The 24,524-nt window shown below is 38.8% G+C and overlaps 2 protein-coding genes and 1 long non-coding RNA gene across 6 annotated transcripts; 1 reads left to right on the forward strand and 2 right to left on the reverse strand.

Moving 5' to 3' along the window:
• Positions 1–36: 36 nt before the first annotated feature.
• LOC122667183 lies at positions 37–661 on the reverse strand. The gene is made up of 3 exons (XR_006333770.1): positions 622–661; positions 459–545; positions 37–227 (listed from the first exon to the last, which is right to left on the reverse strand). It is a non-coding gene; the product is annotated as an uncharacterized LOC122667183 (long non-coding RNA).
• A 14,913-nt stretch (positions 662–15,574) lies between these two features.
• LOC122670024 (phosphopantothenoylcysteine decarboxylase-like) lies at positions 15,575–18,421 on the forward strand. Of its 4 annotated transcripts, XM_043866963.1 has the most exons (4): positions 15,936–16,043; positions 16,832–16,855; positions 16,886–17,182; positions 18,083–18,421. In XM_043866963.1, the coding sequence occupies exons 2-4, from the start codon at positions 16,835–16,837 to the stop codon at positions 18,389–18,391; spliced, it is 627 nt and encodes a 208-aa protein (XP_043722898.1). In that variant the 5' UTR covers positions 15,936–16,043; positions 16,832–16,834; the 3' UTR covers positions 18,392–18,421. The 4 variants fall into 4 exon arrangements, with proteins under 4 accessions (XP_043722896.1, XP_043722895.1, XP_043722898.1 ...); XM_043866961.1 differs by lacking the exon at positions 15,936–16,043 and adding an exon at positions 15,575–15,617 and having other exon boundaries at positions 16,832–17,182; XM_043866960.1 differs by having other exon boundaries at positions 15,933–16,043; positions 16,832–17,182.
• A 3,407-nt stretch (positions 18,422–21,828) lies between these two features.
• LOC122670025 (protein transport protein Sec61 subunit beta-like) lies at positions 21,829–23,271 on the reverse strand. Its single transcript, XM_043866964.1, has 2 exons — positions 23,223–23,271; positions 21,829–22,161 (listed from the first exon to the last, which is right to left on the reverse strand). Exon 2 carries the CDS (start codon positions 22,156–22,158, stop codon positions 21,907–21,909), a length of 252 nt encoding a protein of 83 aa, XP_043722899.1. The 5' UTR covers positions 22,159–22,161; positions 23,223–23,271; the 3' UTR covers positions 21,829–21,906.
• Between the last annotated feature and the right edge of the window lie 1,253 nt (positions 23,272–24,524).

A 24,524-nucleotide genomic window follows, 5' to 3' on the forward strand; every position in this document is an offset into this window, starting at 1 on the left:
ATATAAACTGAGAAATTTTTTAAAAAGGGGAGAGAAGAAATGGTTTCAATAGTTACCTCATGGCCAGAATCTGGAAAACCTGAAAAGGTGAAAGACTTGTGACCAAGTTTTGTTTTATATGGTTGAGTCCTTTGAATGGGGATTGTTCCTGTTGGGCATCTTACTTTTGTGATCTTGATTGCAGAGGTATCCACTTTTTTCCCATTCGGATATGATGTGGGTCTTATCTATCAAACCAGAAAAGAATTTTAGTCATAGTAGACAACAGATGAACTAGCTAAGACAAGTGTTGTCTAATCCCCAACAATAATTGGAGAATTCACAAAATATTCTTGTAATGAACCAGTGCTCTGAAAACTTATGGCACTGCAGGTAACCAAAACTGTATCCTGTGGCCTATTGAAATTGAAGAAATATGTAATGTTGAGAATATGTCATATCAAAGAAAAGAGGAAAACCTGTATTGTGTGGTTCCTAAGCAAAGGATGATCAAAAGCAGGTTGTTTGTAGATATCAATGCAGTCAATTACATTGTTATCTTCAATCTGCCAAAAATTTCATAAGATTTATGAGAACCTTCAAATTCTAAAACAAATAAATAAAACAATTTGTAGTCGCAACCTTGGTAGTCTTGACGAATGATTTGTTGTCTCTGAGATGTCTAACAAACCCTTCTTCATCTTTCAATGCATGAACACATCTATGATTAATCTCACAACCAATTGTAACAGATAAAAAAACAAGACAAGCAAAATATACACTACTGCTAGGCATTTCTGGTTCAATGCTCTCAACTTAACTGAAATCTTTCTTAATTTTCCACCTCCAAGTACACCATATAAATACATCTCAGATACTCTGTCCACATATTTAAGGAGATGGAAGATTGGAAGGACCAACACGTAAAGGATATTGCAGTTACAGCTTGCCAGTGAAAAGATAAGAGAGTAGAAAGCTGTACAACAATATAAAGGAGGATTTTTGCTATTCAAATCTTATTGCATATCATTATCACTAAATGTTACAAATTTGTTTTCTCAAATTTGCTATTCAAATCTTATGGCCAATCATTATCACAAAATGCTAAGAAATGAAAACTTAGTGGGGAAAAAAAGACCCACCTCAACTTATTCCGTACCATATTGGGTATTGAAACTTCCATTTGCACTGTTTCTTAGGCTTTTAACCAACCTGGATAGCTGGTTTGATCTTGTCCGGTCTGCCCTGGGTAAAATGATCTCATGAATTTCAACCACAAATAGGGGAAAACTAGAACGAATCCATCTTCCTAAAGACTCCAGGCGGTAGGGCTCCACGCGCTCCACCTCGAGGACCCTTTTCTTCTCTGTCAACAACCACATCTTTTCTCAGGTCACTGTAGGAAGGTAAGGGGCATCGTTTCCTGTCTCTCTTCCCTTCTTCACTGTCTTTCCTCATTTGGATTTACAGAGTTCTAGGGCATCATGTCCTCTCTCTCTTTGAGTTTCGGAACAAAATCTGCAATTCCTTCTTTGATAATCGAGCTCCTCCGATGATGAGTTTGCGTTCTCCTGCGCCTACAAACCTAGATCTCTGAATCTTGGTAATCCAGTGGAATTCCACCCGTTTCAAACAAATCCGGAGAAATTCTGAAATTCCATTTTGCTATTGCAAACTGGAAAGATTATCCCGCCAAGAAGGGGACATTGAAATAACGGATTTAGATGAGGGTATTTTGGTCCATTAAAAAATATGAAATGTTAAGGGCACGTTTGGTAACGGTCCGAACAAAGAACGCCCGTTCTTGACTAGAAACGTTCTTTTGTGTTTCTAGTCTGGAACGGCGTTCGAGACTGAAAATGACCGTTTGGTAACGGTCTCAAGAACGCCGTCAAAACGAAAATGGTGTTTGATAAAACCTGTTCTTCCCTATTTGATGTTAATTATAATAATGCCATTTCTTTGTCAATTATACCAAAAAAAGACTTGTAAAATCCTTTTCTCTTAGCAACCTTAGCATAAAATTAAAATATCTGATTAACATAACTAAAGTAAGTATAAAAATATGTCAAATTTCAAAGATGCTATTAAAATTGGGTTCTTGTGTGGATTAGTGGCATAACTGACTATGCTATGAACAGTTGAATAAAGAGGGCCTTGGTGGACTCGAACCACCATCCTCTTGGAACATGCTCATGTTCCAAGTGCTCCACCAATTTGAGCTAAAGACCCATCAAGCTGTCAATGAATTAACACAACAGATTGAACCAAATTATATTCTCCATTCTTTTTTGAATTAATTTGCAATGAATGAATTTTAATGGCCCAAGAAGCACAAAAGAAATCACTCAACAAAGCTCTGGAAAGGGAAAGCGTTTTTACCCTATATGTGTGGCCTGTAATCTCCATTCTATAAAATCTTTGTCTTCAATTCTAAGCAAATCCCAGATTTGCACTCTGCTAAAGCCTTCCTGAATTTTCCTTTGTTATAATAAACTTCCAGCATCTCCTAACAACAAAATTAACAATTAAAAATGGAACCGAATATATTTTGCTGGTCTGGTTCTTAGGAGGTCCTTTGATAATTAATACTAAAATGGTACATGTCATGCAGGTTTAACTTCCCAGGTGAAAGCCTGAAAGTCGTCGTTTTCTCCTCTAAAAAACTTACAGATCTTGGATTTGAGTTCAAGTACAGCTTAGAAGAGATGTACAAGGGAGCCATAAAAACAGCTAAGGAGAAGGGTTTCCTTCCCCTTTCTAATCCAAACCCAACTCAATAACACTAGCTGGAACGCTAAACCAAAATCAGAGGAAAAAAACACAAACAATGAAAGCCAAGAGGATATAAAAGGAGGGAGGGGGCAAAAGAAGAGGAATTAGGCACAACATCATAATGCAAAATCTCTTCGATTCTCTCTACTTTAACCTGAAGCTCCAAACTTTGATTCCCAATTACTAACCAGACTGTTCTGTGTTGTGCAATTGAAAAAAAAAAAAGGAAACACATTCATAATGATCCTCATGCTTATGTAAGAACATCTCATCATGATCATCCCATAGAGAACTAGTTCTGCAAATTCATAAGTGAATGTGCTAGAGATAGATGTATCTTTAAGGGAGTCTATTCATCAAGGACACCATATTTCTATGTTGCTTTACCTTTTATTGTATAGAGCAATATCTGGTTTGTCGTCCCACTTAGTGGGGTTTCTTTGTCTTCTTAATTGAAGTGCTTATTCATTTAGAAAGGGGGAGGTGGGGGGAGGAGATTGAAGTACAACCAAATGCTTTGTAAGAATTATTCCTTTAGCTAGAGACCTGAATCACCTGACTACCATGCCAAGCCTTCCAATCTAAGTTGGCATCTTACAGAACATAGTCCAACAATCACATAATATCAGTCCATACAAAGAAACCAGTTGATTAACACCTGAGCTCAACCAATCGACAATATTTAATACTGAAAACAAAATAAATCAACGTTGAGCAAACCATACAGGTTTGTTCTAGATCAAATCAGCCAAAAGAACCTTAATCATCAGGCATAATTTGAGAACCAACCAAATTCAAATTAAAAATCCCCATTTTCAATCGAATTACCTCACGAAGCTGATGTGAACACCCAGGCTTCGATGAACAGCGGAGCAATCGATGCAAAGAAAAATCCCATATGTGATGAATGCCCATGTCGGATTCTTCGCATTGCAATCGAAACACATCTGCATAAAAAAATCGAAACAAATGAACAGTGAGAACCGAAAATGAATTCGTACAGATCTGCAACTCTTAAACCAGATCTCAAAATAAAAAAACCAATAAAATTGAGATAAAAGAGGAGGAAAAAACAGAAACATGAACCTTGTCACAGGTCATACAAAATTCCCAAATCACACCAAAAAAATCCCTAAAATTACAGATCATACAAAATTCCCAAATCATACCAAAATTTTTTCTGAAATCCCATACCTTTTCGGCTGAATCCTTCGAAGTATAGGGTTGGTGACCCAATTCGAAGACAAAGAGAGTGAGCGGGAGCGAGCGAGACAGAGAGAGCCAGAGAGAGAGAGAGAGAGAGAGAGAGAGAGAGAGAGAGAGAGACATGAGATCATGGTTTGGCCGTAGTTGTAGGTACCTTCTCTTCCTCTGCTCCTTCTATTTCCTTCTCTTCCCCTACTCCTATTTCCTCCTCTTCCCCAGATCTATTGCAAGGAGGCAACGAGCCTGTTGGCTTCTTTCTCAAAATCATGGGTTTTCACGATATTGCGATGTAATTGTCGTTCTTGTTCTTTTGGTGCTCAAGACCTCCGGTTCGTTCTAAAAGAACGAAAAAACGAACCTTAAAACCAAACATTTTTTCATGTTTTTTTGTTCTTTTTGAACAAAAGAATTGTTCAGAACGCTGTTCTGAACGTTACCAAACGCACTCTAAGAACCGGACCAAAAAACCGAAATCGAATTTGAAACCGGCTGTTTAAAACAGGATCAAAAGTAACCGAATTAAATCGGTTTGATTTTGGTTTCAAAATCTTAAATCTTTCATTGGTTTGATTCAAGTTTGATTCATGATTGAAACCGTCAAACCCGAACTGTATTACCCATTTTCAAACTGAATAAATCATTTTTTTAACGTTTTAATTAACTGGGATGATAAATTTTATTCCATTTTAATGTTTGTGAAAAGTTTAGAGGATTATTGCTATAACAAATAAGGGGTTCTTTATTGTAAAGATGTAAGAAGTTTGCCCAAACACCAAAAATAGGGCCAAACCAAATACAAACCGGAGTCAAAATCAAATATAAAATCAAACAAGGAACCGAATACAAACTAAGCCGAAATCAAAACTATGTCGATTCAGTTATGGTTTGGAAACACATGTTCCTATTTGATTTTGGGTTGGTTTCTACATGTTGGATCTTGAACTGAACCGAAAATCGAAATCGAACCGATTGACACCCACAAGGTTTGAACCACTGATCCTCCCCCATGGTTTTAGTGCACGGTATTGGAACGAGTATCGTTAACCTGCAAAGCCGATACAATACCAATACAGTATTGACCTAGATCGACTGTATTGGATAAATTTACCCCTGAATATCCTTAAAAAATGAGTTTTCTACCCATTTTACCCCTTGTTTGTATCATATTATCGATACGGTATCGGCATCGGTGACTAGCAAGACCGGTATGTATCCCCCGATATGAGCGATACGATACCGATTCTTAGAACCATGCCCTCCCCATATTTTTTATAAAGCATAATAATGGTAGTTGTTTAGTATCATCTTACCAAAAAACAAACACAAAAGTTGTTTAGTCTCACATTTCTTATGGAAGAGTAGAGCGTGATTCATATTGTATAATGAGAACTGCAAGAGTTTTTCCAAAAGAAAAAAACAAAAAAAAAGAGAACTGCACGGGTTGGTTCTTTGGAAGAAAAACTCCTTATAGTCTTTTGTTCCTGGTGAGTTCGGGATTTGTTTTAACGCGTGCGCACCAAGGCGGCTTTGGTGTGTGTGAAGTTTTTTTTGTGCTCTCAACTGGTCTTTAATCTATTTTTCTATTGCTGACATCAAATAGGCTAACATCAGCCATAGTGTGTTCAAAGTTGGGGCTTGTCATTGTCATGAACCTTATTGACATACACTATATTTTCTCTGCCGTTGAAGATATTCCTGGCATTGAATGAGCATCGTTTGATGCGTCACCAACGTCAACGATCTTTCAATATGTGCCGTCTAGAATGCTTTGGACGCCACCAATAACAACTAGTTTTCTATGTCATCTATGTTTTCTTTTTTAGTGCCAAATGTCTTCTCTTTTTTGAAAAGGGTAATTTTCATGTATCTCCCTTGTACTTTACCCAATATTCACGAGTCACGAGTCACGAGTCACGACACTCCCTCCAAGTTTAAAAATCACTTCCGTCACCCTTTAGAGTAATGAGGTAAACTTAAAACAATCCAAAAAAATGAAAAGACAATTTTAACCCAATTGAGATCGTCTATGGCCCAGCTGCCCGTAGTGGCCTGTGTGGCACAGCAAGGGCTGTGCGTGCAATGATTGCCTTACCCCCAGCTCGAGCAAGGCGTTTGGGCAGGGATAAGGTGATCTTTGCACACACGGCTCGGTCCGTGCCGCAGCAAAACAAGGGTTGTGCATGCAATGACTGCCTTACCCCCGCTTGAGCAAGGCGTTTGGGCAGGGGTAAGGTGATCTTTGCGTACACGGCTCAATCTATGCCGCAGAGTTCGCTACGGGCAGCGCGCCGTAGAGGGTCCGGATCCATTTTAACCTCAACCCAATCCTTTCCTTTTGTTGGAAACTCATTATTAAAGACGACAAAGCCCTGCAACAAATACCATCTTCTCCTCCACCGATGACCTGAGCAACTAAGATGCAACTTTGTTAAGTCGGTAACCTTCGACCCATCCTTTCTAGTTTTCTTCTCTCACCCAGTTTCTCGCGTTCTCTCTTTCTCTCTTTCCTCTGCTCTCTCCCGTATAGCACAGCCACATGCTTAGGCTTAGGCTCAGCCGAGCATACATCCTGGCTATTATGTTTTTAGGGTTGTTCACTTTGCAATGTCCTCACCTTCGTTTTCATCTTAATTAGGTAAGCTAATACCTGCGGTGATGCTTCCACTGTAGCTTTCAGCGATTGCAACAACGACAGATTAGGTGAATTTTCCACGGCCTCTTGTTGGTTTGTGCTTCTGAGAATTCCGACCATCTGATCCACCAGCTGGTCTCCTACCTCTGATTTTATTCATGTATCAATCTCTCCTACTGTACACAGTTGCTTCATTCAAGGATAAAACAGCTGAGATAAGTTCTATATTCTCAATTTATTTATTAATATTTCCAACAATTTCCAATACCATCATCCAAAACTTTACCAAGATGGAAACATTGCCATGTTTGGCCCTGCAAGGCCTTGTAGTTCGACCTCTGTTAGACTACTTATTGTAGAAGACCAAGTTCATGACTTTAAGGGGTCTACCACTACCAACAAAAAATCGTTCAAGGTACAACTAGAAGAAGTTGAACTACAAGAACCTGCATCTCATGATGTTCTCATCGGCAGTTTTGGGAGAGACCAGGCCCTCCATAGTAGAAATGGTAACCATAGCTATTACTAGTATTTTCATTGATGTGCACATCATAGCACTGAGGTTTAGCTGCAAATGGAGTGATACCCTCTGGGTTTGCCATAATGTTGGTACTACTATCAACCACTTGAAGATTACGAAAATAACTTGATTTTGCATATCCTTCAGAGGGAAAATGCCCACTGCCCATCTGAGTAGTTGTATGATATCCATTTGATTGTGAATTCGCGATCTCGCCACCCCAATGCACCATAGATGCACCACCTTCTAAACCTGTGAGGATAGAGTCAGGCCAGTATCCTAAAAGCTCGTTTTGCAGTTGGATCCACCAATTTCCGCTTACTTTGTCCTGAAACATTGTAGTATTGTTATCATTCTTTAATTCAGTATATAGGATTTGATTTCTTACAGTTGAGGAGATATTGAAATTGAGAATTAATTTTTTATTTTTACTTCAGTGAACAAATGTAAAATCATTGTTACCTTGAATATGGCAATAGTTATATCAAACTGCTCTGCATTGTAGATTGAAACTGGTTTTATGATGGAACCCAGATAGATGTTTTTGTTTGTTTGAACAAAACCAGGGCACTGCAGATTGTAGCAACCTGTTTGCTTGTAGCCATCATTCTGAAGACCAAATGAATGTCTCTTATACAGACATGAAGTATGAATATGTCTCAAATTAGTGCAGAAAAATATACACAATTAAAGGGCAAACACTAACACACAAGAATGTTTATAAGCCATTATCTTTTCCTTTGAATATGATACTTAGCGCTATAATAAATACAGAATGTGGTGTTTGAAACAGGTTAATTGGTGTTGAAAAAGTTACATACAGTCCAATATAAGAAGAACCGCGTCTGGTTATCTCCTAATAAACCTGGATAAACCTGTGACAACAAAGGCAATTAGCTAGTCAATCATTGATTTGATTCTATAGTGGAAAAATTAAATTAAAGATTACTAAATCAAATGCAAATATTTCACTGCATTGAAATGCATTACTGACTGATGCAAGTGTACATTTTGTTGGTTTCTGAGCCATGATATGCAAACCTTTTTTCCCCCCTGATATTGTGATTTTTATTTCACACTGTTGGATCTCATGTCTTTTTTTGGATAATTTCAATTACTTAATAACTCGCGCTAATTCTGTTAAATTTTCTTCCAACTGTGTTTCTGTTAAGTTTTCAGAGAAATTTCAAAAGAGAGCCTACACAACAAGAAAAAAGAAAATTGCTCAGAAGACAAGGAAGTTTACCATCCATCCTGCTTCAGCAGTGGTTATACTGTTTGATTCATCAGAAACAACCCAGATTTGAGACACACTGAATTCACCACTTTCCACTTCTGGGTTCCATACATTTATGCTAGTATGTCCTCCATGGTACTTGCCTCCTTTCACATAAGCTATGGCATACTAGTCCATATATACACATCAAAAGAAGAGAATAAATTGTGTTTCCTGATTGAATCACAAATATTAACTGAGAAAATATTCCAAAAAAAAGGGGAAAGCAGAAATGATTTCAATAGTTACCTCATGGCCAGAATTTGAAGCATCTGAAAAGGTGAAAGACTTGTGACCAAATTTTTTTCTATATGGTTTAGTCCTTTGAATGGGGATTGTTCCTTTTGGGCATCTTACTTTTGTGATCTTGATTGCAGAGCTATCTATTTTTTTCCCATTCGGATATGATGTGGGTCTTATCTGTTGAACCAGAAAAGAATTTTAGTTATAATAGACAACAGTTGAACAAGCCGAGACAAATTTTGTCTAATCCTCAACAATAATTGGAGAATTCATAAAAAAACATTCTTGTAATTTGGAGATCATGTATATCAAAGAAAAGAGGAAAACCTGTATTGTGTGGTTCTTAAGCAAAGGATGATCAAAAGCGGGTTGTTTGTAGATATCAACGCAGTCAATTACATTGTTATCTTCAATCTGCCAAAACTTTCATAAGATTTATCAGAACCTTCAACTTCTAAAACAAATAAATAAAACAATTTGTAGTTGCAACCTTGATAGTCTTGACATATGATTCTTTGTCTCTGAGATGTCTAACCAACACTTCTTCGTCTTTCAATGCATGAATGCATCTAGGATTAATCTCCCAAACAATTGTAACTGACAAAAAAACAAGGCAAGCAAAATATATACTATTGCTAGGCATTGCAGCTTCAAAAACTTGACTGAAATCTCTCCTACTTTTCCACCTCTGAGTACATTAGATGAATACATCTCGGATACTATGTGCACATATTTGAAGAGATGAAGATTGTAAGGATCAAAATGTAAACAGTAAAAACATGGAATGTACAGTTGTAAGATAGAGAGTAGAAAGCTGTAACAACAATATCTATGAGGATTTTGAGTATATCATACCATATTGGGTATTGAAACTTGCCATTCAACAATATCTAGAAGGAGGATTTTGAGTATATCATACAAATTTGAATTTGTTTTCTCAAAATTGATATTCAAATCTCATTGCATATCACTCAAACAACTCTCCTTTCTCTCTCTGTATGCATTTTTTTTTCTATTGAATTCGACGGATATACAGAGTTCTCGGCCATTGTTTCCTCTCTTTCTCTTCCTTTCCCTTCTAACAGTTCATTCTTCGAGTTTCGGAAGAAAATGTGCAATTCCTTCTTTGATCTTCGCGACTAATAACATCAATCCGAGCTTCTCCGATTATGAATCCGATCACATCAATCTAGGTCTCTGCATCTTGGTAATTTAGTGGAATTCCACCTGTTTCAAACCAATCCGGAGACATTTTGAAATTCCATTTTGCTATTTGCAAACTGGCGTGCCGGGAGGGATGTAAACAAATGGAATATGGATCAGATGTGATCGCATTCGGATATTTCCTACCCAGATACGGAACAGATACGGATGCGAATCGAATTCGGACTTTCGATTATCTGTATACATCTCTGACTTGTGACCGGATCCGAATATTTCCTACCTAGATCCGGAGCAGATACAGATGCGAATAAAATTCGAATTTCCAATTATCTATTATTTGAATGAAATATTATTAGTGCCTTAGGGAAGAGATTACACCTTGGAGTATATATGGAAGAGAGGATTACCTAGGAGAGAGGATTCCACATTTTGGAAACTCAATCTCCTAATTCCAGAATATAGTTATTACTATATGGAGAGAGATCATATACTATACTAAGAGAGATTGAGAGAGATTGTATGCTTGGTGCTTAAGATAGAGCAAATATAGAAAGACCGGATATGGTCTAATACACCCTCTCAAGGTGAAGATTCGAGGGATCTAATCTTCAGCTTGTGTCGAAGGAAAGAAAATCTTATCGTACCAAGTCCCTTGGTCATAATATCCGCGATTTGATCTTTTGTGGAAATAAAGCGGACTTGAAGATTGCGTTTGGCAACTTTATCTCGCACAAATTGGAAATCAATTTCTACATGCTTGGTATGTGGTGAAAGATCGGATTGGCTGAGAGATACGTAGCACCAATATTGTCACACTATAACACGAGGGATTGAGATGAGAGAGACCAAGCTCACCAAACAGAGACTGGAGCCAGGTCAGTTCAGCATAGGCAACGGCGAAGGCCTTATATTCTGATTCAGTGGAGGACCGTGCAATGGTCTTTTTCTTCTTGGATGCCCAAGAGATTAAATTCTATCCCATGTAGATGGCATATCCACCGGTCGACTTTTGATCATCACTATCACCAGCCCAATTGGCATCCGAGAAAGCTTGTAGGTCCTAAGAGGGGGACTTGGTGATGTGTAGCCCATATGCATTGTATATTCGAGGTAGCGTAGAATACGCTTCACCATCGACCAATGGTCTTCAGTAGGGCAATGCATGTACTGATAAGCATGATTCAAAGAAAAGGCCACATCTGGACGGTTGAGGGTAATATACTGTAATGCACCCACTATAGACCGGTACTTTGTGGGATCATAAAAGGGCACACCCCCTATAGAAGATGCTTTGAATGTGGTTGCCATGGGGTAAGAACCGGCTTGTAATCAGACATACTGGCCCATTGCAGGAGATTAGTAATGGAGCGTGACTGAGATAGAGTGAGACCATTAGACTTGTATGTTGCCTCGATCCCCAAGAAGAAACTTAATCGGCCAAGATCCTTTATAGAAAACTTAGATGCAAGCTGTTGAAGAAGAGTAACAATATGCATGGGCTGATTCCTTGTAATCCACATAAACAAGGACATACGAGGCCATGGGGCCTTGAGTGTAGATAAATAATGACGGATCGGTTTGGGATGACCGAAAACCAAATTGAATCAAGAATTGTGACAAGCGGTTGAACCAAGCACGAGGGGCTTGTTTGAGGCCATATAAGGACTTGTGCAACCAACAAATATGATTTGGCCGATTAGAATCTTTAAATCCCTGAGGTTGAGTCATATGTACCTCCTCATTAAGTATGCCATGTAAGAAGGCTTATGTTTTGTACATCGAGTTGCCAAACATCCCATCCATTAGAAATAGCCACCGTCAACACTGTACAGATGGTAGTAAGTTAGACAACACGGCTAAAAGTTTGATCATAATCAAGGCCCTGCTGCTGGTGAAACCCTTTTGCAACAAGCCTAGCCTTGTAACGGTCGACAGTTCCATCGGCCTTGTGCTTTATCCTGTACACCCATTTACAACCAACCAAAATTGCATTAGTAGGAGGAGGCACTAAAGACCAGATGTCATTGCGTAGTAGGGCAACAAACTCATCAGACATGGCCAACTGCCATTGGGGATCCTTCACGACTTGAGGATAACATGTAGGTTCGGAGGGGGTAGATGGGTTAGGTGAGTGGGTTATAGTGGTATGTAGAGCTGTGGAAGGGTCATCATAGAGATCACTGAGGAGGCACGTGATAAGTGAGGGGGTGGTTTGACGGGTTAAAGAAAGAGGGGGGGGGGGACGGACTAGGAGAGGGGGAGAGGGGATCAACACTTGAAATTGGGGATTGGGTGACTGGTGTTTGTGGGGAGTTGGGGAATGGTGAAGGGGCGGTGGGTAACGGTGGATCAGGTAGTAGTTAAGGGTAGGGAAACCCAAGGAGGGGAGGTAAGGTGTGAGGGAGGTGTGGGAGAGGAGGATTCTTGAAATGGAAAACAGAGTTCATCAAACCGGACATGACGAGCAATATAAATGCGGTGGGACTCAAGACGCATGCAACGGTAACCATGGTGATGGTGGCTATACTCTAGGAAGACACAAGGAGCGGATCGTGGATCCATTTTATGGTTGTTATATGGTCGAAGAAAAGGAAAGCAAAGACACCCAAAAACTTTATGAAAGCTGTAATCAGGTGTTTGGGAGGTAAGAAGTTGGTAGGGAGACATGTTGCCAATAATGGGGGTGGGCATTCGATTAATTAAGTAAACTACCGTTTCAAAGGCATAATCCCAGTAAACATGAGGGACAGAGCTTTGAGCCAAGAGAGTGAGCCCTGTCTCAGCAATATGGCGATTACACCTTTCAACGGTGTCCTGTTGCTCATGAGCATGAGGGCATGAAATTCGGTGGTGAATGCCAAGAGAGGCAAAATAAGAGTGAAGAGAGCGGTACTCTCCTCCCCAATCGGTTTGCACATTTTTTATTTTGGTAGAAAATTGACGCTCAACAAGGGTTTGAAATTGCTTGAAAATAGAGAAAACATTAGATTTAACCTTAAAGGGATAAAACCAAAAAATTTTAGTGAAATAATCCACAAAAATAATAAAATAACGATGTTCAAGAGAAGAAACAATGGGAGATGGTCCTCAAATGTCACTAAAAATTAAAAGCAAAGGAGAACTACTACGACTAGTTGATTCGCGAAGGGTCAAACAGCATGATTTGCCTATTTGACAAGCAGAACACAAATGAAGAGATGAAGGGAGCTTGACATAGTGGAGCATGAGGCAGAGTGAATGGTCATGAGGGTGACCAAGCCTTTGGTGCCATCGATCATAGAAGGAGGGTTGCGCAAGATTGGTTGAAGGAGCATGTAATGGTAGCGATGGCAGATAGTAGAGACCACCATGGCTAGGTCCCGTACGCAGAATGCGATTGGACTTCAGATACTTCACATGGAAATGAGAGGCATGAAATTCAAATAATACATTGTTGTCAGGGGCAAACTTATTGACATAATGCAAAGAATTAGAAAGAGAAGGTGCATGTAACACATCAGAAAGGGATAAAGAACGAGAGGGAGAAAGAACAGAAGATGAACCAATATGGGGGATTGGGATAGAATTACCATCACCAACTAACAAACTGTGCTTACCATCGGCGCATATGAAGAGAGGGACTACAGATCAGGTGTCGCATGATGTGTGACCCCAGTGTCAGGGATCCAATGGAAAAGGCCGTGGGTGGTACTAGAGGGGGGGGGTTAGTGTGGATGGGGTAGAGGGTAATGCAGTTGGGGTTGGGTGGGATGCGGTTGGGGCTGTGGTGTGGGAAGTAAGGGAGGGTTGGATGTGGTAAGGTATGCGGAGGGAGCAGGAGTGGAGGGGTAGGTAGGTGTGGGTGAAGCCGATTGAGAAGGGTGACCAATGAGTTTATTACGATAAAAGCAAGATGGTGCCTGATGATTAGTTCTACCACATATGGTGTAAGGACTGTGGGCAAAGGCATTAGAGCATTCAAAACCGCTAGGACCAGTTGGAGGACCACGACCACAACCACCGCTGCCAAGTGAGCCACAACCATAGGACTGTTGGGTTGGAGGGCCACGGTTATGTTGAACAACATTAGCAGTGGCATTGGTAGCATGATCAATCACCGCCTTGCGAGAAGAGAGTAAATACTCATGGCTGACAAGAAGCCCATGGAGATCAGTGTAACTGATCGGTTCAAGTCGATCCATCATGGTGGGAACAAGTGGCTGAAACTCGTCCCAGAGAGCGCGAAAAATATGTATATTAAGATCATTCGTTGGGAGGGGCTTGCCAGCAGCACCGAGTTCATCAGAGAGGGCTTTGGCCCATTGTAAAAATTGTGTGACAGGTTCGTTGGGCTTGTGAACAATATTTTGGAAAGCGACATTGAGGGATAGAATCTGCGTTGTCGAGGCGGAGCTGAATGCGGCATGAAGGGCGTCCCAAATTTCTTTACTGGTGTCATGTTCGATAGCAAGAAGCATGGCCTCGTCGGAGAGAGAAGATATTAGTATGCTCATGATTAAGGCATCTTTTTCATGCCAGTCTTTGGCCTGCGTTGCATCTTGGGGCAGGGATTGGAGCCATTAACATAGTTGTAGAATCTTTGGCCTTTGAGATATGGGATGATTTGAGTTTTTCAATAAACGTAGTTCTTGGATGAAAATTTGATGGAGAGAATATGACTAAGGCTAGGTGTAGCCAATGGAAGGATGGAGGGAGGAGTATCCATGGTGGGAAATGGAGAGAGAACAAAAAAATGTTGGAGATGGGAGGTGGGGTGGGGGGGGGGGGGGTTGGGGTGGGGGGAGGGAGGATTGTTTCTTGCTCTTTGGAGCTAGAAGCTCATGATACCATATTGGAATGAAATATCATTATTGCCTTAGAGAAGAGATTACACCTTTGAGTATATATAGAAGAGAGGATTACATAGGATAGAGGATTCCACAATTTAGAAACTCAATCTCCTAATTCCAGAATATAACTATTACTATAGGGAGAGAGATCATATACTATACTAAGAGAGATTGAGAGAGATTGTGTGCTTGGTGCTCAAGATAGAACAAATATAGAAAGACCGGATATGGTCTGATATTTGTATACATCTCTGGCTTGTGTAACCGGACCTTTCTCCTCCTCCCAACAGATATGATTCACTCTCAACCAATATCTTTCAGTTGTTTTAGTCTCATAATTCTCCTTTCCTCATTCTTTAGAATTGATTGAATCTTCAAAAATCAAAATCCCTCAAGATCATTAGTTACTTAATTTTTTTTTATTATTAGTTAGATATCTATTCAGATCGGATAATTTTTTTTTTTGAATTATTCAAAAAAGAATAGTATACTCCTAAACAGATATAGATCCCCCTAACCAAATACCGATGTGAAACGAATTCAGATTTCTGAATATCGATTTACATCCCGCCTGGGACTGGGGAGCCGACAGGGTTTTAAGAATCGAAAATTGGATCGTTGAATCGATCGATTCGGATCGAAATCGGTCTTAATCGATCCCTATTTTCACCGAACAGATACGGATACGGTCGATTCACACCCAAAAACTCAAGAAGTGGACATTGAAAGGATAACAGATATGGATGAGGGTATTTTGGTAATTCGAATAAAAGCATAACTACAAAGTGAAATAAATGCTGTGGGAACTGAAAAGTCTTTCTCTCTCTTCTCTGTCTTCTCTGAACTGGAGCAGCAGCAAGCAAGACTTTCAAGAATCATTTGCCGCCGCAGCCATTGAAATTTTATTTTTACAGATATCTGATCGTCTTTGTCACTGGCAACACCAAAAGTGCCGTTGAACGAGTTACGATTGTAACCTGCTTAGCATTTACGGTTGTTCGATGCTTTCTTTTTGCTTTTCTTTCTTTGTAGATGAAACATAAAATGCAGTTGTGGCATGTGGGTTTTCCCTTCGTGCATTTTTGTTTTCTAATTACGGTTTTGGTTTTTGGGACTTTGTTAAAAGAAAAACCCTACAAGTCCAACTCGTTTGGTGTTAAGGTTTGTAATTTTGGAAGAAATGGATTATAGCAATCAAGTCTGGTCATGATCGAGTTGGAATTGTAGGGGTTATTTATTTTTTAAATCCCCTGAACCAGAAACTAAATTTCGGTTTGTTCTCGTGGGTTTGTTATTTTATTTGGTTCTCATTCATTTTGTTGATTTATTCACTAATTCTCAGGTTCCTTCTCTCCCCTTTGAAGCTTGGAGTTCAAGTTTCTACAGTTTCTGGTGCAGTTAAGATTTTGTGAAGGCCAAGTAAGTGGCCCTTAAGTTTCTGGGTTTTTTTTTTGGGTCTTTGTATTGCTAATGTTTGTTTGTCCCCTAGATTTGTTTATTTGTCCTACTTTGATGTGTTTATCTGATCTTCCTGTGAATTAAACCAGAAAATAGATCTAGGTTTAAAATATTTGATATTTTCTCAGCCCTTGGTATTTGGGTTAATGTCTTGAATCATTATGGATTTGCACTCAGAAGTATTAGAATAAATTAAAGATTTATGATGTACTCATTTGATTTTTCGTGAAGGTGAAGTAATTAGGGAACCAACCGTTTCTTTGTTGTTCTTGTTTTTTGGCTACTGCTAATGTTTGTTGGTCAGTTTGTCCGATATGTTTATCTGATCTTCTTGTGAGTTTCTATCATTGTTCAATCTGCAGTTATTATGTAGAGACATGAAAATGAAGTACCAGAAATTGAAGGTTGAAACTATATTGAATATCATTGACTCAAGAAAGATTCTGGTTCTTGATTAATAAAAATAAAAGAAAAACGGGCATACTCTCTCTCTTTCTTGATATGGATTCAGTCTGTTTGCAGATTCTGATTATTGGGTTCATGCTTGATAGTTAATGGGAAATTTTAGAAATTCTGGATTTTCCATTGCTTTTTGTGAATTTTCCTGGTTGTCCATTGTGATACCCATTTGCTTGTAAACAGAACAGGATAGTATAGTATGTGTATTGTATTCAAGGCCTAACTACCATGTTGTGTTGTAGTGTCTGACTTTGCTTTATCTTTAACTCTCTGAGAATGTTTCTGGATAGGTTATGGCCCATGTGGAACCAATTGTTGGTTCAGAAAGGGATCTGATACAGAATAGTGCAGTTCCTGGGAAGCCCCGAATCTTATTAGCTGCAAGTGGAAGTGTAGCTGCAATAAAGTTTGGGAGTCTATGTCACTCTTTTTCTGAATGGGCAGAAGTTAGAGCTGTTGCCACCAAGGCATCTTTACACTTTATTGATAAAGCATCACTTCCTAAGGATGTTGTTCTTTACACTGATGAGGATGAATGGTCCAGTTGGAAGAAAATAGGAGACAATGTGCTTCATATTGAGCTCCGTAGGTGGGCTGATGTCATGGTTATTGCACCCGTGTCCGCAAATACACTTGGCAAGGTACATATTCTATAATTCTAAAACTACTGTTCTCTCGATCATGATTTGTGTTAAACTAGCATAATAATTCAGGAAAACTAGGTCTATTGCCTGAGCAAATACAACTAGGTCCACATTTTGGGGTAGTTCTCTGGTCCTGTTCATTCATGCTTCTCCATGAATCAAAAGCCAAACATAGCTTAATTTCCACATAAACTCTGTGGTTTAGTTCCCTGCATACTTAAAACTAGGCACTCATGGTCAAGATTTCCTTAATTGAGAAATGAAACTACTAAAATTGTTTGATCATTGATGCATGTATATCTTTTGTCACTACTGGTAAAGACTGAAGATACAGGTGTCTTTTTATGTCATTAATCTTGTTTTTATTCAAGTCATTGTACTGGACTAACATTCAATGTCTAATGATCTTATACTGGAGTGTGTCTTCTGAAGTCGAACTGGGTTGATTCACTGAGTATGGTACAATGAAGCTTCTCTACCATCCAGTGATGAGTCGAATGTGTGGATTTGTGAGTCATGTTGGTTAATGCAGTTGGTAAACAGTTTGAAAATAATTATGTCAAGTTTATTTGAGTTGAGTCGTAGACCTGATTCAAGACTTCAACACCCACCATGACTGATTTGCACTTGGATGGGTAGATACAACTTGCACCAGACTTTTAACGTTTACCAGCACCCATCTATGTTTAGCTCAGTTCTTTCCATGTCTTGACTTAGAGGTTGTTAAATCACTAATATAGTTGGGGGGGGGGTGTTTGGATGAATTTGTTTTACAGGTTGTTAAATACACCCAGAATCTCTTCTTTACATCACTTCTTCACAAGGAAGTTTTTTTTTCTGTTTGTTACGCAAATACACTGCTCAATCTTATGTTGGTTTTCCTCTGTGCTCTGATAGATTGCTGGGGGTTTATGTGACAATCTCTTGACATGCATTGTTCGAGCCTGGGACTTTGGTAAGCCGCTTTTTGTTGCACCAGCGATGAATACCTTTATGTGGAACAATCCTTTCACACAAAGGCATCTTGATTCAATCAGCGATCTTGGTATTTCTCTGATTCCTCCAATCACTAAGCGATTGGCTTGTGGGGATTATGGCAATGGTGCAATGGCTGAACCTTCTGTCATCTATTCTACTGTGAGGCTCTCTTTGGAATCACTAGCACAAGCAACTGGTGGTAATGGTCTACATTTACCTGCGTTATAGATTGTCCTTGTAATTGTAATGAAATAATCAGAACATAGTGGCTGTCGTAACAATATGTACACATAGGTGGGAGTTAATGGTGGCATTCACTATCACAGGAGTTAAACCAAAGTATCAGATCACCTTGAATGAAGAGATTCTTTCTTCACCCTGGGTATCAAAAAACTTTCTCCTTTGTTTCTTTACCCCAAGTTCTAGACAAAGTTGCAGTTTGATTTCCCTTTTTATGTGGCACTGGTTCCTTCTAAAATGTTCAATGACGAGGCATGTAACATATTCATTTTGTGTTGGTTTACTACCCTCTTTTACTTTGCTAGCAGGGTTCAAGGTTTAAAAGCTCAGAATCGGGTACGAGATTGGTTTCCATCGATTCCAATTTAAATATTCTTGGAATCGTCGGGTCGGACAGTTTATTCAATTGGACTCAGTGAGCGAAATCAATTCTGAGTTCTGAGTTGAATCGACTGATTCCTTATTTTTTAAAACCCTGGCAACCTCTAGAAATTTGGAAATCGATGACCTGTTTTATTTAAGTATCAAATTTTTCGAGGTTTTTTGCATCATTCTAGATTTTTTAGATATAGAAGAATTGATTTGATCGAATACTTCCCTGTGGGCCAAATTTCTGAAGGCAATCTATTTTCCAACTTTGGATTTTATAAATGTGAGGGAAGGCAATCAGCCAACCCTCATGGGCATGGAGAAGTATTCTTGAGGGGTGGATGAGACCGGGGAGAGCATTTCCATTTAAGAAACCAATGGTTATATCCTTTTCGATTGCCCTAAAAATTGATCCGAGGATAACCAAGATACTAATTGAGTAGAATCTGTCCAGAATTTTAAATGCTTGATGCCTTTGGCAGCTGCATCTTTGGCGTCTTATTCGATTGTTTCAGCTTCAGCTGGTAAACCAAAAAAACCATAATCATATGGAAAAAATCTTTATTGGAATATAATTGGAAAATGAGATCCTTTTAAAGGAAGAAGCCACAGAAAATTTAGGACGTAAACCAAACGAACTAGCGGTCCAAATATGTTTGGAAAAAGGACAACTAAAAAAGAGATCTCGTGTTGGATGCTGTGGGTCGCAAGGAATGACATGGTATTTGGTAGGAGAAACTCCGCCATCAAAAGATGTTGCTCAATCAACTAATAGAGCTTTCTCTGAATGTTGGGTAGCAACCAAACCTCTGTTTTCTTTGAAACTTGTAGTTTCAAATATATACCTAGCTAGAAGGCCCTGTTGATGACAATTAAGATAGTGTGGCAGTGCGACAGTGCTGGGTGGAGATGTCGACACCTGGCAACTGTTGCATCCCTAAGACAAGACCTTCTAGACTAGATAAATTGTCCAGTTTTTCAATAAAGTTGATAATGCCCTCAGATTCCAAAACCTGCACTCAAATCCAATCACCCCACCTTTGGAATAGATAAATTGTTTACTAATTGGTTCGATTCTAGTTTTAAAAGGTAAACCATGTACTCAACAATTCGGTTTGATTTTGAATTAATAAACTAATATGTTATTGAACTGATTATACATATTAAACCAAGTAATAAATCAGTTAGTCTTGGCATCTTATATGTTTTCTAGTGTTTTGTAGTGGATTTATACCACCTAAATTAATTTAATTTGTTTTTATTTCTTAAGCCAAAATTTGAACCTAAATATCGTGGTTCAAGCACCAACAAAAATATATTCATATCTAATTGGTTACCTAAATGTTTATCCGAAACCATTCAAAAAATCGTTTAATTAGCCAGAACCGTTTATTAATTGGTTTCGATTTGGGCTATTGGAACTGCTAAATAAATGTTACAGTACTGATTTCTATCTTTCATATCTTGAATTAAATTGAAACCGAATCAGTTAATCATAACCAAACCAATTAACACCCTTAAGCAAAAGATTTGGTGCTATTATAATGGATTTGATATAAGTTTTCAGCTACAAATCTCTTCCAAAATACTGAAATAGAAGAGGGCAAATCATTCAATCCGAAGCCATTTAGGTTCTTTAATGAACACATCTAGTTTTGCCACATGGAAGAGTGATATGGTGAATCCGAGGGTTAGAAATCTAGGGAATGATCTGAATAGACCAAAATGTAAAAATTATGTCTCAAATTTAATCATTTACCTCGTTCCCTCCCTTCACTTGTATTTCTATACACCCCACCATGGTCTTGTGCACCTTCTTAGTAATTTCCAAATTTTCAATTCCTTGTTTAGCCACTTGGCAAACTCGGATTGATCTAAAATTTAGCATAACAGTTAACAAGTGACCTTGACTTCTACTTCTCAATAAAATTTCAACCCAATTTTACCTGCCATGAGACAAATCTAGGTCTGTCAATGAGATTATTTCCTTCGTCCACATAGAAAAACAAGTCCATAAATAATTTCTTTGATAGACAATTCAATTCATAGGAGAAATTTTCAGAACCGGGCAGCAGCTGGTAATTTTCCCCAAATGACATAAATTTGACTATGATCCTCTGGTCATTGGCTATCCTCTTCCACCTTGAATCAACAACACCCAATCAGCAATCACTTTTTGCCTCTCTAGCGACAAGAGTATTAAAAGGAAATTATTCGAGTTTAGGATTACCTCGATATTGATTTCCATGCAACGGAAAGGATTTGGTTGCTCTATACGTTGATGCACCCGAACTCCAACACTGTAAGCTTCGCGATGATTTTGCTAGGTTGTGGGAAGAAGATTCTTCACAACAATTCACCCTTTAAATCCAAGGATAGTAATGGAGATCCTTGGAGACACTGACTTACAATTTGAGAGAGACGAAGACTAGAGAAGAAGAGCCGGACAGAGATGGGGAAAACCGTCGAACACCTCCTTAAATAGCAAGTGGGTGGGCCCCATCCGATTCCTATGTGGCTTCGGATTTGAGTTGTACTCAAATCCCAATTCTTTGTGGGTGTGGAATTGGGTGCAACCCAAATCCTAACAAAGCTCTCTCTCTCTCTCATAAGCTCTTTATTCATTCAACCAAAATCTCAACAAAGGAAAAAGGTTTAGTCATTGGCTAGTGGGTTCATAAATCCAAAAGTTTTGTGTTTTTATATTGAGAAAAACAAACCCTTTCTCAAATGTGTGAAAGTTAATGGGATACATGTCTCTCATCACCCTATAGATATGGAAAAAAACCTAAAAGACAGTGTAGCCCCTGCGTCCATCCAGACATAGAGGGATGCAAAATAACTATTCACACTCATGAAAGGCAGAAATCTAAATATTATAAGCAACCAAACCATCGTTCCATCTTTTGAACAAGATGATGTAAGACAAGGAAAGAAAGTCGAAAAGAAAGCGAAAATGGTTCATATTTGGGTGAAGAGAGATGTTTACCATTGCATTCATTTACCACATCAACTAAAACTTAAATGGACTTGGTAGAAATGCTAAAACAGTTTCATCCATATAACCCCATTGAGAATTTTTGTTTTCGAGTTCCAAAAGTCATGGCATACTAGTAAATTTTCCTGTTTAAGAGTTAAGACCTACCATCTTCCCTAGGCACCAAATACAACTTACCTATGATATGTAAAATGGCTACAAAAGCTATGAATCCAATACTCGTGATAAGCACAACATTGGGAGAAATCTTAAGCCCTGGAGCATCATCTGTGTAAAACTGGAGCATTGTGGCCCCTGTTGCTGTTCCACCACCAGTCGTCCTCCGCCTACACAAGCTAGCAGCTGCCGCAGCGCTGCCTCTAGGAGGAGCTGCACCATTTGCGACCATTCTGAAAGGGAAAAGAAAAAGAAAATGTGAGACAGAAGAAAACATTTTTTTTTTTCCTTATCATGTAAAATCGACCCAAAATGCATTCCAAGAATACATACCAAATACAGCTTAAATGACCTCTCTACCTCCCATGTACTAAAAGCTTTTGATCACTCCTCATCCTATGCCACTTGCTAAGAGAACCCTTTCCAATAAAAAATAATACCTAATAGCAAGGTGTAGTTAAATTTTTGATGGGATAATTAAACTCTAAGAAGTCCCTTAAGAATAATGTTAAGGGAGCCAAACAGCCAATTAGTGGCAGTTATAACAGCACAACATACTCCCCCTTTGGCAAAGCAGCCTGCAGAAATTCGATCCTATGGATTCAAGAAGCTGCCTGTCTTATGTCAATAGAGGACATGATATCGGAACTGGTATCAGCAACACGCAAAACCGGTACGAGGACAAAATTATCCCTGAAATTCCTTAAAAAATGAGTTTTCTGATCATTTTACCCCTTATACATATCGTACTACCGATACGGTATTGCCACGATATTGATATCAGTGACTAGCAAAACTGATACGTATTGCCCGTATACGATACCCGATAATTAGAACCAGGACAGAGGGACCATTGCTTAGGCAGAGGTAGAGCAGAGAATGAGGAAAAACAGGGTCCAATACATCTTAATCCAGAGATGCCAACAGGTTTAAGAAAAAAAAACTCAAACAAGTATTACAAATAAAACATCAAGGATTGGAACTTGCAGTTTTGATCAGATTAAACTAGACAAGCAAATAACTTCGGATTTTAGTCATAATTCGCTAAAATCCGTCCATTTAAACAGATTAGAAGGAAAGATCATGAATCGAATATGACTTGAAATTCTTAAAAGTTTCATCTTGGGAACGCAAATCAGAATTAACATTGTTGGAGTAACAGCTAGCTAGCTAGAACTATTGGGTTTTTTCCACAAGGCATCATCCATAAAATAAAACAATACTGATTGCATGAATGAGAAGAACAGAGAAGGGGAAGAAGAGAAGCCAAGGAAGAGTGGCACAGCATACCTCGATCGATCAATTTGTCTTTGGAAAACCCTAAAATAGAGGATTCCGTCCCCAAGGTGGTGTTTAGAAATACTCTTCGATCTGATTACAGATTTCAAGCCGAGTTTCTTCTTTTTCTCTCTTAAGAAGTCGATGGCCCTCTCTAGCTCTACTTAAATAGTACAACTGTAAAACCCGTCGAGGTCCTAGATCGACACTCAATAGTCACAATCGGATTCTGCTTAATTATAGCGTGATTTTTCGACATTAGATTCTGATTCACTTAACACGGCGAAATGACCAACTCCCTGTTTTTGGGATTCGGATCCTCTACTTCTAAGCTGTCCCTACTGCCGTGCGTCTTAGACACAGTAAGGCGGTAAAGATCGTCTTACCCCCGCTCGGACAAGGCACTCGATAGGGGTAGGGTGGTCTTTTCACCATCTTGTTGTGTTTGGGGTGCACACGGCAGTAGAGGACCCCGACGCCTGTCTTTGGGGTGGTTTCCGAGCTTTGGACCCTTCAACTCCTGCCACGGCTGGAGGAGAGCCACATCCTTAACACGTGCAAGTAACCCTTCTTTTTTTTGGGTTGTGCTTCTCTGGTATTACTTGATGATTGTCATCCCATTCCGCTGTGTTAAGTGATCGTTTCAGGTAATACCCTAACAGTGTCCATGTGATTTGATTTGTTAACAACTATAATATAAGAGTATTATAAAATCTATACTAACACTAGTAAAATATATATTAGAATATGTTAGTATTATAATGTATTAATATACTATAGTATATTAATATTATACTATATTAATGTGCTGTAATATATTGATACCCAAATTCAGTTTGGCATTAAATCCATGCGATAGATTTCCTCCCATTGTTTTGGAGAAAGGAAATCTCATAAATTAAATGAGGAGAGGTCAAAAATGCAGAACAATTGCAAAGGATTCAGAAAAAAGTTATTGAAATAGGTCCGATGATGGAGGGATAACGCTGAAACCTGCCTTCGACAATTGTAATTGTTTCTTTAAAGAACCGATCCATGCGTTCTATCATCAAACCCATTTCAATGGGTGAATAATGCTATCCCCAGATTAGAAAGTGGAGCTCCTCGCAGATTGCTGTATAAGAAAGAGTTGAGATGGACGAAGATGAGGTTGGAACAATGGAAGGTTAAGGAGATGGGTTTGGGTTATGTAATGTAAGGGTAAAAGGATAAAACTACACTAATATATGAAAGGTAATATGACCATTTATGAAGTTTTTTTGCTTCGACTAATGGTTTCAATTTAACGAACTGAGTTTATTTGTAAGCCCCGTCGTAGTC

Source organism: Telopea speciosissima, chromosome 7, assembly GCF_018873765.1.
Source record: "Telopea speciosissima isolate NSW1024214 ecotype Mountain lineage chromosome 7, Tspe_v1, whole genome shotgun sequence".
Lineage (NCBI taxonomy): Eukaryota > Viridiplantae > Streptophyta > Magnoliopsida > Proteales > Proteaceae > Telopea > Telopea speciosissima.